The sequence below is a fragment of the Parus major genome, chromosome 19 (genome assembly GCF_001522545.3).
Source record: "Parus major isolate Abel chromosome 19, Parus_major1.1, whole genome shotgun sequence".
In the NCBI taxonomy this organism is placed as follows: domain Eukaryota; kingdom Metazoa; phylum Chordata; class Aves; order Passeriformes; family Paridae; genus Parus; species Parus major.
The window spans coordinates 8,527,735-8,543,824 of record NC_031787.1 but is presented as its reverse complement, the minus strand read 5'-3'; the positions used below and the strand labels follow the sequence as shown (position 1 = coordinate 8,543,824).

Here is a 16,090-nt window from a genome sequence, read left to right as displayed (position 1 = left end):
CAAACTCATCTGGAAAAGCAGGAGAGAAGATCCTTCAGCCAGAATTGTTTAAAGGCACTGCTGGGCCTTAGGCTGCTGTTGGAGCTCCATTAGCACTGTTTGGAACAGGAAACCAACACATGTTCTGGTTTAATCTTTATTGATTTTTTTTTTTTTTAACAAGTATAGAATCTCATTTAAATCAGACAGTGATCGCAGCAATCTGCCTGCTCCTCCTCCAGAGGCAACAGAAACTCTGGTGCCTTCTCAGGAGCGGGGCTCTCCAGGGCTCACACTCCAAGGAACCAGTCCCTGCCCCTGGAGCCACGGGAAGGGCTGGGGCTGGAGTCTCCTGGCACGCTCCGAGCGAGGCCAGGCCTCTGTCACCCCCGCTGGGGACAGAGAGGAGCAGCCCTGGAATGCAGCATAACCTTGAGGACGGGATGGAGAGAGGCAGGAATGGGCTAAGGCAGGGCCCGAGCGGAGCCGGAGCTGAGAACAGCAGGTTCAGAACGTGGCACTCACAGCCCAGCCCCAGCAGGGGCCACCACACGTCCTGAGCATCTCTGGGGCTGCCCAGCAGCTTCAGCCCTCACTTCTGGCTTGAGCCACGGCTGGACAAGATCTGTCGACTTTCCACCCACAAAACACACCAGCATGTTCCAGTAGTTGAAAGTGTTCCAGAACTATTGCCCTGGCATGGAATGAGTGAAAAAGGATCTCGTATTTATTTGATTTGAATTGCTTGATTTTTATTTTACTCGTGGCCGACACGGACTGATTCACTTTTTTTTCCGGTTATTTTTTCCCTTTTTTATCCTAACTTTGAATATGATTAAGAGCTGACTAAAGATCTCAAACACTATATACTGAGAGTCACTACGGATGTTAAAGAAAACATCAGCACTAGCACCACAGCCCCTGTATTCCTGCCTCCCTGGTGCTTGGAAAACCTGCTGCTGTGGAGCAGGGCCTCGCTAGTGCTGCTCCTGAGCCACTACAGGGTTTTGCAAGGAAGCAAACAAGCTATGACAAAATATCCAGGCTACTACTGCGGCACAAAGCGCACTTGGGTCATCAACTCTGCCCAATGCCTCTTGGGCCCTTCCTTGGAGGATCCTAATAAACTGACTAAAAAAAGAAAAAAAAAGACGGAGGCTTTATGGAAGGAATAAACTTATAATAAGACCTGGCCTTGCTAAATCAGAGATGCAGATGGGAAATCCCCATAGAGAAAAATGCTTCGAAGGGAATCGTTGGCCTTGCAGGTTAGTGAGGTGAGAGTTGAGGTTCTGCTGTATGCTAAAGAACCAAAGTTGGCTGTAGAAGGAGAAGGGAACGTCTCCGGTCTGGTCGACTCGAACAGCGCGTCCCTTCTGTTGTGCTTCCCGTCTGCAGTCCCTTTAAATTCCCCAGTAAGGCATCAGGGGTCTCCTCTCTCTCTCGTAAACGTCTGGGATGATGCCATAGGGTGTCTGTACCATTTTAACCGTGGTCTTCCCAAAGAGCTTCCTCTCGTAGTCTATCAGCTGCCTCCAGAAGCCCACGTTGGGCCGGATCACGGGGCGCCGCGACTTGACCCAGTTGTAGGCCTCGAAGAGGGAGACCTTGTGGTACTTCATGAGGAAGGCGATGCAGAGCGTGGCCGACCTGCTGACGCCGGCGGCGCAGTGCACCAGCGTGGCCCCGTGCTTCCGCGCCACGCTGTGGATCTTGTCGGCCACGCTGTCGAAGTAGAGGGAGATGGGGGCGTTGGGCATGTCAGCCAAAGGCACTTTCACGTACTCAAACTGGGGCCAGTTGAAGTTGGGGATCTCGATGGTGGCGTTGATGATGCAGGTGATGCCCCGGGACAGCAGCAGGTGGCGGTTGGAGGCGACGCTGCCCCGGCTCAGGTACAGCGAGGGGGTGATCTGGGCGATGCCCCCCAGGGCGCCTTCGGAGAGCATTCGCGGAGCCATCAGAGTTCTCGGCAGGGAGTTGTGGCTTCTGGAGGTCATGGAGGATCTTGGCACTCAGGCTTCCATTATGGGAAGAGAGCCAACGGGACCTTCAGCCAAGGGAGGGATTGTCTGGCCTGGTGGTGGCAGGACAGCGAGAGCTGCCACTGCTAAATCACTGCAAAACACAAGCGAGGCCACGTGAGCGTGGAGCTGTCCCTGAGCTGTGTCTGTGCGAGGGAGCAGGAAAGCCCAGCTCGCCCTGCTGTGGCCTGGCAAAGCTCTGTGAGGAATGTGGGGCTGGTTTCACACTGCTCATTACCACTGTCCCCCAGGCACTGCCTGGACAGATAGCAACAAAAAATTCTTTCAGCCTAATTAGCTCCAATTACTCGCCAAGGGTTTACCTGTGGGCCCTGACAGCATCTCACCCAGACCAAAGTGTGGAAGACAAGCTACACCTTTTCCATGCTTAAACACAGCAGCTTCACAGCTGGCCACAGTTCAAAGGGACGGTGAGCAACAGCAGATGCCAGCAATTTCCAGCACGCTGCCCTCTCCCCAGTGCCACCCTTCTCCTTTTTTAGGTGTAGGAAAGGCCCCACCAAAGCACATAAACAGAGGAAAGTCGCTCATTAGGAAAGGCAGTGAGTCACATCCATCCCCATCAGTCATCGGCTCTCATGGAGGCAGGGGAAGTGTGGAAAGAGTGACCTGGTTATGTCAGAAGCTGAGAGTAAAACCCAGAGCAGAGGCCGGGACAGGGGAGGCTCTTGTCCTGCTTTAATGCCTGACTAATGCTTGGCAGAGACACGTGCTGCAGAGGCCTGCAAGGGTCCCTGCTCTGACTCCCCCTGCTCCTTTGGGGCACCTCCAAAGTCAGGGGAGAAGCTGCAGGCAAGGGGATGAGCCCTGGAATATCAATAATTTGCCAATCTGTGCATTCTCCCTTCGGAGAAGGGCCATGGGAAAGGCTCCAGTCCCTCCCCAGGCACCTCTGAGCCCACCCTGGTGGCACTGGCAGAGCTCAGGGGACTTGGGGGATGCTCAGGGCCTTGGGGAGAGGGATCTGTCCCTCCAGCAATTCTTAATTATGTTAAGAGGGTCCTTTAAAGGGCTGTGGCTCCCCCAGCCCTCAGCTGTCTGCCCTCATGTCACGCTCTGGGAAGCACCGGCAGGTCCCAGCAGTGGCTGGTGGTGCTGCCAGTGGATTTTTGGCTCTGTGGTACAGAAACTTAATGAGCATAACGTGGCCTCTTCCGTGACTCTTCCCTGCTGGCAGCTCCTGAAGCTGTGGACCCAAAGCTGCAAAAGTTCCTGCCCCAACAAAGTTTTTGCTGCAGCTATGAGTGCTCAGCTTCCCCCTACTGCAGTCGCCCAGCTGGAGCAGCAAGGAAAGGTGTGTATTTTTCAAAGGAATAAAATTCTTTGAGCAGGGGAAATCCCTACTCTCAAACAGCTCTTGCTGACAATGCAAAGGATTTGGGCACTTACGCTTGGTAACAAAGTTCTGCTGTAAATCACGGAGTGGCACCCGGGTGCTCTGGGCTGCTGGGGCTGGGATGGCTCATAGAGTGTGTCCAGCGATGAGCTGGGGAAAGAAAAGAGCATGGATTTTACTGGGATCGGGCTGGACTCTAAATAGGTGGGTGGGTGTCCAAGAACTGGGAGGGAAGACCATGGCTTCCCCACAGAGAGACTGAGGACTCAGGGTGGCACTTGCTGCCAACACCGTAATGTCACCAATTCCTGCCAACACAGCACTCAAAGTCACAGTGAGCCCAGAGGAATCTCAGGCTGGCACAGAAGTCATGGCTCAAAAAAAAAAAAAAAGTCATTTAAGTAATTAATTTGCTTTGATGTCTCCTTTAGCATCCACCCAGGCCCAGACAGCTGGGGCAAGTCTGTGTCCTTCTGATAGTGCCCAAAGCCACCCTCTGAGGACCCCCTGTTCCCTTGTCCCTGTGAGCGGGAAGTGGCAGAGCTGATGCCAGAGCCACAGCACCCCACTCCCAAAAAGCTGAGGATGGGGCCAACGTTTCCCACCAGCCCCCAGAGTGCAAGTGAATCACCTGGGAAATGCTGCTGGACCCTGGCACAGCAAGAGCAGCACCCGCCCCAAACCAGCTCTGAGCAAGGCAGAGCCTCCCCAGAGCACTCCTGAGGCCGTTTGGGAAGGGCTCTGCTGCTTTCCATAAAGTGGTTCCTGTTTGCAGGCAGGAACTTATCCAGGGATTTGCATGTGACAGGCTGGGCTTGCTCTGCAAACACTGGGGCTGCCACGCCAGCGGTAAACACCTGCTCATCCCATCCCATCTCATTCCATCTCATCCTATCCCATCCCATCGCATCGCATCGCATCCCAGGGCAGGGACACCTTCCCCCGTCCCAGGCTGCTCCAAGCCCTGTCCAGCCTGGCCTTGGACACCTCCAGGGATCCAGGGGCAGCCGCAGCTGCTCCGTCCAACCCAGTACCACCAACATCCCCGGGGCTTGGAGTGGCCGACACAGCTCCCACAGCTTGATCCAGAGCAGCTCTCAGCCAGAAGCACGGAATATTTTGGAGAGAAGCTCATTACCGAAGTGCGAGCTAAGGCTGCTGTGATGGCCATTGCTGGATGCCGTCCCTGGCTCGCAGCGGGAGCTGCCTGGGATGGCACCGCGCTGCCTCGGGCATGTGACAGAGCCCCAGCAGCTGCCGCCGTGCGGGGAGCCGGGGATGGAACGGGCCTCGTCTGCTTTCGGCTGAGATCGGGAGCTCCCCCAGGCTCACGGGTGTGAGGCTTCATCTGTGCCCAGGGCTGCACCCCTGCATCCCCCCTGCCTGGCCCAAAGTCCCGTTTCGCTCCCGTGCAAGTCCCTTTGCCTCTCCCGGCACAGCCGCGTTACCCCACCGCTCCCCGCTGTAATCCAACACTGTTGCTCTTCACGCAGCCATTCCCGTCATTGTGCTGGGGCAGAGAAAGGGAACGGCAATGAAAAGCCTCTTCCCAGCCCTTGCTGAGGGCAGAAAAAACCAGAAAATCGCTGAAGATGGAACAAAGCACGCACAGAGCCTGGCGTGGCTGTGCCTGGGAAGGCCGATGGCACAAGAGGCTCCTGGCAGGGCACAGGGAGGGGCACCGGCTGCGCCTTCAGCCTCTGCACCACCAGGTACAGCCAGGGCACACCGCCCCACGTGAAATAAAAACCCCACCTCTTCTCCCACTGCTCCTTGGCTGGGGTTTCTGAGTGCTGGTGTGGGCTGGGGAGTCATACCAGCCCAAAGCCGGGGTGCTGGAGCCTGTCCTAGGGCTGGATCCAGAACGGTCCCTAAAGAGCCCTGGAAGTGCCTTCATGCCTTCCAAAGGAGCTGGGATGTCACTGGGGCTTCCTGCAAAGGGCTGACGTTCCACGAGGGTGCAGATGGTCCTTCGGGAGAAGACCGGCTGGCAGTGGGCCAGTAGCAACCAGTCGCCCCTGCCATCACATCCTCCTTTTTGTGAGCTGACTCCAGTTAATGAAGTAATTCATCCTGTAGCAGCCCTGACCCACAGTAAATCCCTTTCCAGACTGTGCCTTGGTCTTGCCCACGCACAGAGCCCAGACTCCCATGAGGAGGGCTGGAACACCAGGGTGGCAGTGGGTCCCTGGGGTGCCAGGGGGTCCTTGGGGTGCCAGGGGGGGCAGGACTGGAGCAGCCTCCTCCCTCCCCGGCAGACTGGTGGGTTCTACCATTTCCCTCCTCTGCATAATCAGGGGTGGGGGAAGCCAGTGGCTAATTACAGCCTGGAGAACACTCTGCTCTTCAAAGCCTCCAGGTCCTTTCCCAGCACTCCTGGCCAGCACCATCCTCAGGTTTATGGCGAGGGGACACTTCTCTAGCACCCATCCAGCCTGGATCTCATCCTGCACCCACTGGCTCCCCGCAGCTCTCAGGTGGGTCCTGCTGTACCTCCAGGCTGAGCTTCGTGGTTCCCCTGTCTCAGGAGGAGGAGCAGGTGCCTCGCCTAGGGTAGCTGCTCCCATGGAAGGCTGGCTGTAACCCACATGGGCTTCATCTCCTGGCCCTGAGCAGCTCCTTTCTAGGTAAGAGGATTTCCAAAGCAATGCAGCAATCCCGATGCCGTGGTTGGTGCTTTGGTGGTGCAGCCCCTTGGAAAGGCTGCTGCCGGCAACGCTCGTGGCTCTGCTCTTCCAAATCTTGCAACAGCTGGAGTTTGTTTCTCTTGCTTTCATTCCTGGGAACGCAGTCCTGTTAACAAAGGCTGAAATTCCCATGGGAACGCACTGCTGGTTCCTGGACCTCCTGAGAAAGACTTGAAAACACCTCTGGAAGCTCAAATGACAAACAGGGTGAGTTTGTGAGTTAAATACTGTGATCTCCAGGACAGGAGGGAGAACTGGTTGGGCTCTAGACAATGAGTTGGCAAGTCTGAGCTTCTGCCTTCTTATTCTGCTGCTGCTGGGTGGTTTGCTCTGATTTTTAAGGGGTTTTTTTGTTTGTTTGTTTTTTAACACAGCTCCTCTGTCTTGAGAGCAGAGGCTGTGGCTTGTCCCTGAGGGACCTGAGTTTCTGTCGGGTTGTGAGGCAGTAACACAAGCATGGGGCTGGTACCTGGCCAGGTGAGAGCTGCCCCAGGCCTCTCTCCCTCTGGACCGTGGGTTTAGTGCACAGTGGGCCCTGCTCTGCTCATGGAGCAGAGACACCAAAGCCCCAGGTTTAATTCCCAGATCATCATCTGGGATTTGAAGCAGGTTTGTGGGCTGGGTGTGCAAAATGTCAGTACTGAGGCAAGGCTTCTCCCCCCTCCCAGGAGAGGAAAAGTTATTCATTTTGGAGATGACAAATGCTCTCTAATCCTGCAGTAAAGAGAAGAGTCAATATCACAGGCGCTGAATGAACGAGCCTGCTCAGGGCTCTTCCCAGCCAGGCTGAACAGCAAATTGCTTCAGAAATGGTCCTGGAGAGTGGCATTTCAAATAAATTTCAGCAGAGAGCACAAACTGCAGCCATTCTTGGGTCAGGGCTTGCTTGTGCTGAGTCCAAGGGAGCCCAAAGCAGAGCTGGGAGGGGAGAGGATGTGTGGGAGCCGCCGGCTCTTCTTGCCAGCTCTCCTGCAGCCCTTTGCTCTGCTGGGGCTCTCCTGCCTTTGGTTGTGCTCCCAGAGCCATTACAGGCTCCTCTCGCGTGGGTCCTCACGATGGAAAGGTCGAGTGGTTCTGGTTTGGAATGGGAAGGAAGGAAGGGGAGCAGTGGGGGTGATCTGAACTGAGCCAGAGGATGCTACAACCAACCCCAGAATGATTCTGCTGGCAGCCTGTGCTGGCCTCTCCAAGCAGGATGGGAGCTGTCAGATGTTAAATCAAGATAATAATCTGTCTGCCCGGAGCTCTGAGCAGGCCTGGCTGCTTGTGCAGCTCCCAGCACAGCCGGGTCCCCACGCTTGCCAGAACACACCAGGAACTTCCCAGAGGATCCACAAAAAGGGGAATCGTGCCCAAAACGCACAACGAGACACCCTGCAAACAGTCCGGGGCTCTCCTGGGAAGCTCAATAACCCCAGATCAAGCAGTTTAGTTCCTGCCTCCCCCTGTGCCTGGAATCCAGGCTGCTCCCAGAGCTGACACAGCTCCCCGGGCCGCAGGTGATCCCTCAGGAGCCTGTCCCAGCTGCTGCCTTCAGAGGGGTGACAGCTGGCACTCCTGTGTCACCGCCCGTGTCCCTCCCGCTGGCACCACTGCGGTGCCCGGTGCCCTGTGTGAGGCCAGGGCTGGGCAAGGCTCACCCGCTGCCTCCTGCCTGTGGTGAGGATGAGGATGATCTGCCCTCGCCCCACAGCCAGGCTCTGATCCCACATGGCAGCACCGAACCTCAGGCTGGCACCAGGCTGAGGGGTGGTGACCCTAACCCAGCCTGGGGTGCCCAACTGAGCAGTGTCCAAGTGCTCTGCCAGCCAAAGGCCCTGATGGCCATTCTCCCAGCAGGAAAAATGGGAGGTGAGGATTTTGCAAGGATCCATCTGAGGATGGCCCCACGGGCCCCACATCCCAGGCTGCCAGGCTCGGCTGCCTCTTGATTCCCACTGGCACCAACTCCTGTGACAGCAGAGCTGCCCACGGCCACGCTCTGCTCCCTGTCACCCTGTGATCCCTGCCCCGCTGTGATCCTGCCATGCAGCCACTCCCTCCACAGTGGGAGCAGTGCCTGCTCCCTCTCCAGCTGGATCCTGCCAGCCAAACCTCTGGCCACAGGGAGAGCTCCCGGCCACCGGCACGGAGCGAGACGGGCAGCGGGCGCAACCTGGAGCGCGCTGGTATTTATAAATCCTTGCTCTGCTCCGAGGACAAGCCTCCCTCGGCAAGCAGCGAGAGGATTTGATGCAAGAAAAACAAACCATCTTTCTTTTAAACGCCACGTCTGTGCTTCCAGAGCCACAGGCTCTGCATGCCATGCTCTGTGTGCTGCTCACTGGGAGAGCACAGCAGGGACACGGGGCTCCCCCAGCATGGAGCCACCTCCATCCTGCTTAAAAACTCCTGGTAGGTGCACAAAATGCTTTAAAAGCCAGAACCGAGCTCTGAGGAGGCACAGACGGGATCCGACAGTTGTGTGCAGCATCGGTTCCCCACTCGGCTGAGCACTGAGGGCTGTTTTCCAGCCCCGAGTGGAGATACCGCCTCTTCTGGAGCACCGCAGATTATTCCAGCGCCAGCTGATGGCATCTGGATTGCAGGTGGAGTTTAGGAAAGCTCCATCCCCTGCTCCCTGTGTCCAAGTGTGACCCCGGGGGATGTGGATGGAGAGCAGAGGGGCACATTCAGGGAGCAGACCCACGGCTGGCTCCGGCTGCCAGGGTGCTGCAAGATGGAGCCTTGTTTTTTCCAGAGCCGTGCCCTGCGCAGTCACAGCTGACAGGAGGGACACAATCTCTTCCCTGTTAGCAGAACAAAACACAGGGACCTGGTGTGTTTGCTGGTGTGTGACCCCTCCTGGCCCAGGGCTGTGCCTGCTGCCTGTGGGGCTCTGCCCCAGCCCACCCCAGCCCACCCCAGAGCCCATAAAATTGAAGGCAGCTGCAAATTCACTGCAACGTGTCCTGGAAATGGTCTGGTGCCTCCCTGCTGGCCTCAGCCGGGCCTTTTCCAGGGGCAGTGCCAACTGCTGCATGCTCTCAGCTGCCTGGCTTCTCAGGGGGTCTCAAAGCTGGCACCCTGAAGAACCCGATGGTGACACATTCCCCTCTGGAGGAATTCCCAGCGGGCAGGGGCTGCCCACGCTTTCCCCACGCTTCCCAAGGCTGGGCAGGGGCTGGCTGGACAAGGGTGGGAGCAGCAGGACGTGCCTGCAGCAGCTGTAAGGAATGAGGTCACCTCTGAGCACATCCATGGGGTTGTGCAGGGTAACAGGAGGAGAGACCAATTTTAATCAGTTAGGGGGAAATGAAGTTTACACGTGAAGCTTCCCCAGTGAGCAGCGCCGGGCCAGCACCCCGTGGCTCCCAGGAGGTTGCTCTGGCTGCTCCAGGCTGGGGGAATTCCCTTTTTCAGGGATGCTGTGCAAATTCACACTTCCTCCATGAAGGACTCCTGCCCCCGAAGGGAGGGAGCTGCACCTCCCCACACACACACACACACACACACACACACACACACACACACACACACACACACATTGCAGGGTGGGATGGTGAAAATAAATGAGAATTAATTCTTGTTATCCTGGGAACCGTGACCCACCTGGCCTTGGGGTGACTGTGGCAGCACCTGTTGATCCTTCTTGCTGGGGACCCCAAACCTGCCCAATTATTATGGTTTTATACTATTTTTAAAGCAGGGGAGTAGCTGTGTGAGCAGAGCCCACGCACTGCCTGCTCTACAGGCACCCCAGGAAGGGTGGGCAGTGCCTTTGCCTCCCAGTTCCTGGCTTTATTCCCAAGCATCCAGGGAGCTGGGGCTCCTGTTCAGAGATTCCTCAGCTATTTCCAAATGCCAGAGCCCTCTCTGCTAGATGTTCCCCTCACATTATGGCTGCTCAGAGTGTTCTTTTCCAAGTGATAAACGGGGTGTGTGTGTGCACCTGGAGAGGAGGGGTTGGGAGAAGCTCCCGTGCTTGGTTTGAGGTGTTACCCCTCCCTTCCAGGGAAAACCACCCTGGAATGAAAGTCCTGCAGTGGTGGCAGGAAGCTTGGAAGGCTTCTCAGGTGATCAGCCTTTAGAAGCTGGCTCTAGTGGGGTCAGCATGTGGTGCCCCCAGGCCCCACTGCCCTGCCCGGGTGCCTTTTCCCCACTCCTCATTCCCAGGCTCTTCCTGCATGCCCAGGCGTGCAGGTGGCTGGTTCCCTGGGACAAAGCTGGTTCTGGCTCCCAGAGCTGAGACCTGAGACTTTTTAGTCTCTGCATCCCTTTCCTCCCTCCCTCCCATGGAGCCTGGCTCAGGCAGCAGATTTCCCCCCACACCCTGCACGTTTCTAGCACTAGAGCAGCATGAGCTCCCCGGCTTTCCAGCTCCGAGATTCCAGCTGGGATCAGGTATTGAATTAAGCTGTGCAAATTTCCATCTTGCCCTGACCAAAGACGAAGCAGTGCCACAGCCTAGAGCAGACCCTACAGCGCAGTAAGGGCTCAGATGAAATCCCTGGGATTTCACCTTTGTTCCTGGAGGAAATCGGGATGTCTGTGTGCCTGTCCAGGACCCAGGCGAGCCCTTGGGGGCAGGAAGGACAGGCAGAGCTGCATGTTCACACCTTCCAGGCATAAATCGATGAAAACCTGCTGCATTACTGCTCCCCTGACGTTCACCAGGGTCACGTCAGCCAAGTCGTGGCATCAGATCTCTCTGCCAGTGGGGAACAGCACGTGTTCCCCCAAATTAGGGATCCTTCCTTCTCATTCCTTGGGAACCAGAGCGCCACAGAGCCCGTCCCAGCCACCGGGAACACAGCAAACACCAAGGTTTACAGCGAGGCCTGGGGGAGGAATCCACTCCCTGCCAGAGCAGGGGCAGCTGATCCGGTGTATCATAAGGGAAAACAGTGTTTTGTCAGTGCTAATCCTCCACCATTCCTGAGGCAGGGGCACCAGGGATAAACTGAACTTGCAACATGATATTAGGGCATCTGCCAGCACTCAAACCTCCTGAATAAAAGGCTCATTTGCTGCCCAGTCGAACAGGTTATAATCCTGCCCCATCTCCCTACAGCCAAATGCCACTCATTGATTACTGGTGTTGCTCAAAGCAGCTGCTCCAGAGCTGAGTCAAGGGCTGTGCACGCCACCGGGCTGGCTGGGAGGCCGGGCAGCTGCAGGACCCGCCGGGGTTTGGGGCACCGGGGTGCCCTGGGAGAGGGGGTGTGGAGGGCAGGAGCTAGAGATGGGTGCTGAGCTGGGGTGTGGAGGGCAGGAACCAGAGATGGGTGCTCCACTCCAGCAGGCTGATAGCAGAAGCCAGGGAGGGCTGCAAGGGCAGGACCCAAGGATGGGTGCCCACAGCAGGGGCGCAAGGGCAGGATCCAGGGAAGGGCGCTAACCCGGGGGTGTGGAGGGCAGGAGCCAGAGATGGGTGCTGAGCCAGGAATGGGTGCTGACGGCAGGATTCAGAGATGGAACCCTGTTACAGCACAGCCCGTGGTGGGGCTGGCTCCACGTCGAGGAACCCCCTGACCTGTGCCCGTGGCTGCTCTGGTGCAGCTCGGAGGAGCCCCCCGCTCTCCCGCCGGGCTCAGCCGGGCTTTGAGCAGCGGCCACCGCGTTCTTTGCGCGCTCCCCCGGGCACCCCCGGCAGCGCCGCCGCTGCCCCCGTCCCGCAGCGGGGCCGCATCCGCCGGGCAGGGAGCCGCTGTCCCACGGAACAGCCCCGGCACCCTGAGCCCGCCGGGGATCGCAACCTCCCCGCGGCCCGTCCCGCCCGCCGGGGGCCCCTCCGGAGGGCACCGTACGCGAAAGGGGCGGGCTGGGAGCGGCGAGCACAGCGGGGATCGGCGGGGACCCCCCAGCCCGAGCGCCCCGGTTCCCCCCGCCCTCCCTGCCCGTCCCTACCATGGCTCCCGGGCGGCGGCTCCGCGCTCCCTCGCGGCCGTGGCGGCGGCGGCCCGGGACTTTTATCGTGCTCGGTCGGCTCCGTCTCGGCGGTGCCACCTGACCGCGGCTGCCGGGGCCACCCCCGCCCGCAGAGCCGCCGTTACCAGGCTACGGGGGGCGGCCCGGCCCGGCCCCCGGGCGGGGGCTCCGGGAGACCGGCCCCGCTTAAAGGCGCCGCCGCCGCCAGGCCCGCGCTGCCTGTGGGAGCGGGAGCCGCTCTGGGGACAGCCCGGGCCCTGTGTGGTCAGCCCGGACCCTGTGGGGACAGCCCTGTGCGGATGGGAACAAGGGGGCTCCCAGTGGGCACATGGCGGGGTCGCTGTGGAGATAGGACCGTGTGTGGGGACATGCGGGAGTCGCCGTGGGGATGGGGACAACTGAGCGTCCCTGTGGAGAAAACACGGGGGAAGGGAAAAGTGGGACGTTCTGTGGGGCACACCAGGGTCCCGGGGGGGGATGGGACTCTGTGTGGGGGCCCCTGTGGGGATGGAAATAAGGAAGGGTTTCAGTGGGGACATGATGGGGTCCCTGTGGGGATGGAGACAATGGGATCCCTGTGGAGACATGGCAGGTGTCCCTGTGGGGATGGGATGTGTAGACGTGAGTGAAGGGACATGGCTGGGACAGGTGGTCCCGTGGGCACAGGGGTGCGGCAGGGCCCCAGTGAGGACAGGGCAGTGTGTGGGGTGTGAACAGGGCCCCAGTGAGGACAGGACAGTGTGTGGGGTGTGACAGGGCCCCAGTGAGGACAGGACAGAGTGTGGGGTGTGAACAGGGCCCCAGTGAGGACAGGGCAGTGTGTGGGGACATGGCAGGGCCCAGGACATCCCTTGTTTGGGGTGGGACATGCCCTGTCCCCGTGGGGACCCTGCTGGCGTGTGTGGGGACAAGATGGGATCCCTTGGGGGTGTCCCTCCGCTCAGTGTGTGCTCACTGGGGAAGGGGCCAGCCCGAGAGAGAGAGACAAACGTGGTTTTTGTGACTCGGGACATCCCAAGCCACAGCTCCTCCCCACACTGGGAGCACAGAGAAGGAATGTCTGGCTGGTCCCCAGGCTCCCAGGGTTTCTCGTGGCACCACGCTGGGGACCAGGCTGGAGCCTTGCCCAGGGCAGGGTGGGCTCAGGTCCCTGTGGAGAGCTGGCGTGGGCTGGGATGCCCAGGAAGGAATGCCATGGGTTAGGGGATGCACACAGCAAACAGGAGAGAGTTTGTCTTTGGCTGCAAACGGTGGGGTTAAGGTGAAAGCTCTGCTCCCAGCACCTCACCAGCATGGCAGGGACAGGACAAGGCTGGCACTGGCAGAGGAGGAGGAGGAGGTGGGAGGAGGAGGAGGAGGAGGAGGAGGGCAGCCTCTGCCTTAACCCCGCGGCTGCTGGAGCAAAGCGTGGCCACCCCAGCCCGCTTTTGTTCACTTTCTGGTTTTGTTGTCGCACGCTCTGACTGAAATAGCCCAAATCCCTCATAGGAAGCTTCCCCCAGCCCGAGCCCTCGGCTGGTATCTCACTCGGGCAGGTTTCATGACTCAGCAGCCCAGATGGAGCCGTCCCTCACAGCCCTCAGCTCCAAATCTGTTTATTGCTCCAGAGGCTGTTTTTCCAAGAACCTCGCTGCTTTATAACAGCCAGAGCTCTGCCTTAAAACCCTGCCTCTCCAGCGAGGGCTCGCGTCACACTCAGCGCGGAGGTGGGCGAGGAACAAAAATAGACAAATTAAGAAAACCTCAAAAGGCCAAAAAATGAAAATGTGAGGGGTTTGGCTCTCCAAGCTCAAGGTTTGCTTTGCCTCCACGTTGCATCGGTTCTGCTGCCTTCCTTGGAGCTGCACCATCTCAGGGGCAGAGACGAACCCCGGGTGATCACAAGTCTGTGAGGAGCTGGGAGACAGCTGAGCCCTGGGGTGTCCCCTGGAGCTGGGCAAGCTGGGCTGGGGGCTCCAAGCCCTGCCAGGGCAAGCCTGGGCTGGTGTTTATTGGCCACGGGAAGCGTAGGGAGAAACGAGGATGGGTTTTGAGTGGCAGCCTGTGGGATTCCCTCCGTAAGCATCTAAACCCCTCATTCCCCCTCACCACCACTGAATGAGAAAAGGCTCTTGCACAGCTCCAGTTGCTCATCCTGGGCAGTTTTTAACTACTCACCCAACTGCAAAGGTGTTTTTAATGCTGGTGCAACTTGTGCTTTTAACCTTCACCCTGCCGGGAGCTTTATGTGTGTGGGACAGAGGATGCAAAGAGGGAAACCTGGGAGGCCTTTGACCAGGGACACAGCAGGGAGCAAAGCTAACAGGGAATATAATCTCCTTCCCACGATCAGCTCTGGCCAGGGGTTCGCTCAGGGGAGCTGGGGGAGCTCGGTGGGTGGCTGGGGACGCTGGGGGTGGTGTCCTGCCAAGCTCCCCCCTGCCAAGAGCTGTTTTGTCCAGGATGGCTGTTTGAGGGGCAGCAGGGCCCCTGTGGGGCCCCCAGCCCTGGGAAGGCAGCCTGAGCTCCCACCCGTACAGCCCAGGGCTGTGGGGCAGCAGCAGCTCTCCTCTAAGGCACACATCGTGTTGTGGACAGGTTTTCCCTCCTCCCACAGGAACTGTGCATCTCTTGGGAAAATTCTGAAGACTGTACAGGGACAAGACACTTGGAGTGGTGACCGATGACACCCCGCGGTGCCTTTGGGGGCGGTGGCTTTGGAAGGGTCAGGACTTGGACTGTGATCCCTGTGGGTCGGGATATTCCGCGAATGTGTGAACCCCCCTTCCCCAGCCCAGGCTGGCCGATGCCTGCTGGCTGTGCTGGGCTGAGCACGGCACGGTGGGTCCCGGGCACATTCCCGAAGGGTGCGCCTGACCAAGGGCCATTAGCTGCTCATTAGGGTTATTATCTTAATCAAGGGTGTTCCCCTGCTCTGGCTCGGGGTGTGCTCAGGGTCACGCAGGCCTGCTGAGAGGGGAGCAGGTGGCTGCCTTCCACAGCCTCCGTCCGTCCATCCATCCATCCATCCATCCATCCATCCATCCATCCATCCATCCATCCATCCATCCCCTCCAGTTTCCATGGCTATGCCAGAGTTTACTCTTCCCTGCTTTCGACTGCCTGCACCATAAAAAAAAGGTCCCAGTGTGAGGCAAAAAGCCCAGGTCCTGGGACCGCCTGCTTTTGGGAGCGACAGCTGCATCCAGGGTGGTGGAGCTGCAGTGTCCCGGGAGCACCCGCAGCCCAGCCGGAGGGAGCCTTGGAGGGGCTGGTTTGGGCTGCTGCTTTCCCCTCCTCTGCTCCTGACGGCAGCAGGGACCCAGGGGAGGCAGAGAATGATCTTCTGGGGATAAATCCCAGCGCGGGGCCGTCGGCAGCCTGGCGCTCGATGCGAGGTGACAGCGCCAAGCAGAGATGCCCGAGCAGAGATGCCCGAGATGCTCCGTAATGGGCCAGAACAAAACCCGAGCTTGGGGCACCACGTGGGGCTTCAGTGGCCGAATGTGGGTCAGCGGAGGCCTCGCTGAGGAGGCAGGAATGTCACAGCTCCACAGGGATGGCAAGCACCGCAGGGGTTTGTTCGCTTTCCAGCAGCACAAGGAGCAGAAGGGCAGCTTATTCCAAGGCAAGCTCCCTGGGCAGAAGGATTTTGGCTCCCGGGGTGTGGCCATGAAGGTGTGTGTCCCTTTCCAAATCCACGGGGTGCTCAGCTCCATGGGGCCAGTGGGTGCAATGGGAAGTGTTTCCACAGCCTGGGTGTGTTGGGCTGTGGGGAGCTCCACAGTTGCCGCAAGCTGAGTCACCACCGGGGCAATCCCTGTGCCCTGCCCTGCGTGCCAGGATCCCTGCCTGCTCCTGGCCACCCCGGTGCCACACGCAGGAAAGCGCTGTCCCCCAAGGCCAGTTTTCTCTCTGATGGACTGTGGGTGACCGTGGGCTCTACAGGCTCAGGAGGAGCAGCTCTGCTGTTTGTGTTTGCTGCATTTGGGGTCCCTGTATTGCATTGACTGGCCCCTCGTTAGGCAGAGGGATGCAGGGATGCTGTGTGGTGCAGGGACCCCATGGCGTGGGCTGTGTTTCGGCATTCCCTCAGCGAGAGGCCGGGCACAGAGGGGTGCTGGGGTGCTGTTTTGTCTCGGGAGGGTGGGGTG

General features: G+C 58.9%; 1 protein-coding gene across 2 annotated transcripts; it reads right to left on the bottom strand.

The window, feature by feature from the left end:
• Window positions 1-122: 122 nt before the first annotated feature.
• DUSP14 (dual specificity phosphatase 14) lies at window positions 123-12,073 on the bottom strand. 2 transcript variants are annotated; one of them, XM_015646574.3, is made up of 3 exons: window positions 11,937-12,073; window positions 3,414-3,510; window positions 123-2,097 (listed from the first exon to the last, which is right to left on the bottom strand). In XM_015646574.3, the coding sequence occupies exon 3, from the start codon at window positions 1,977-1,979 to the stop codon at window positions 1,383-1,385; it is 597 nt and encodes a 198-aa protein (XP_015502060.1). In that variant the 5' UTR covers window positions 1,980-2,097; window positions 3,414-3,510; window positions 11,937-12,073; the 3' UTR covers window positions 123-1,382. The 2 variants fall into 2 exon arrangements, with proteins under 2 accessions (XP_015502060.1, XP_018864173.1); XM_019008628.2 differs by lacking the exon at window positions 3,414-3,510.
• Window positions 12,074-16,090: the final 4,017 nt, after the last annotated feature.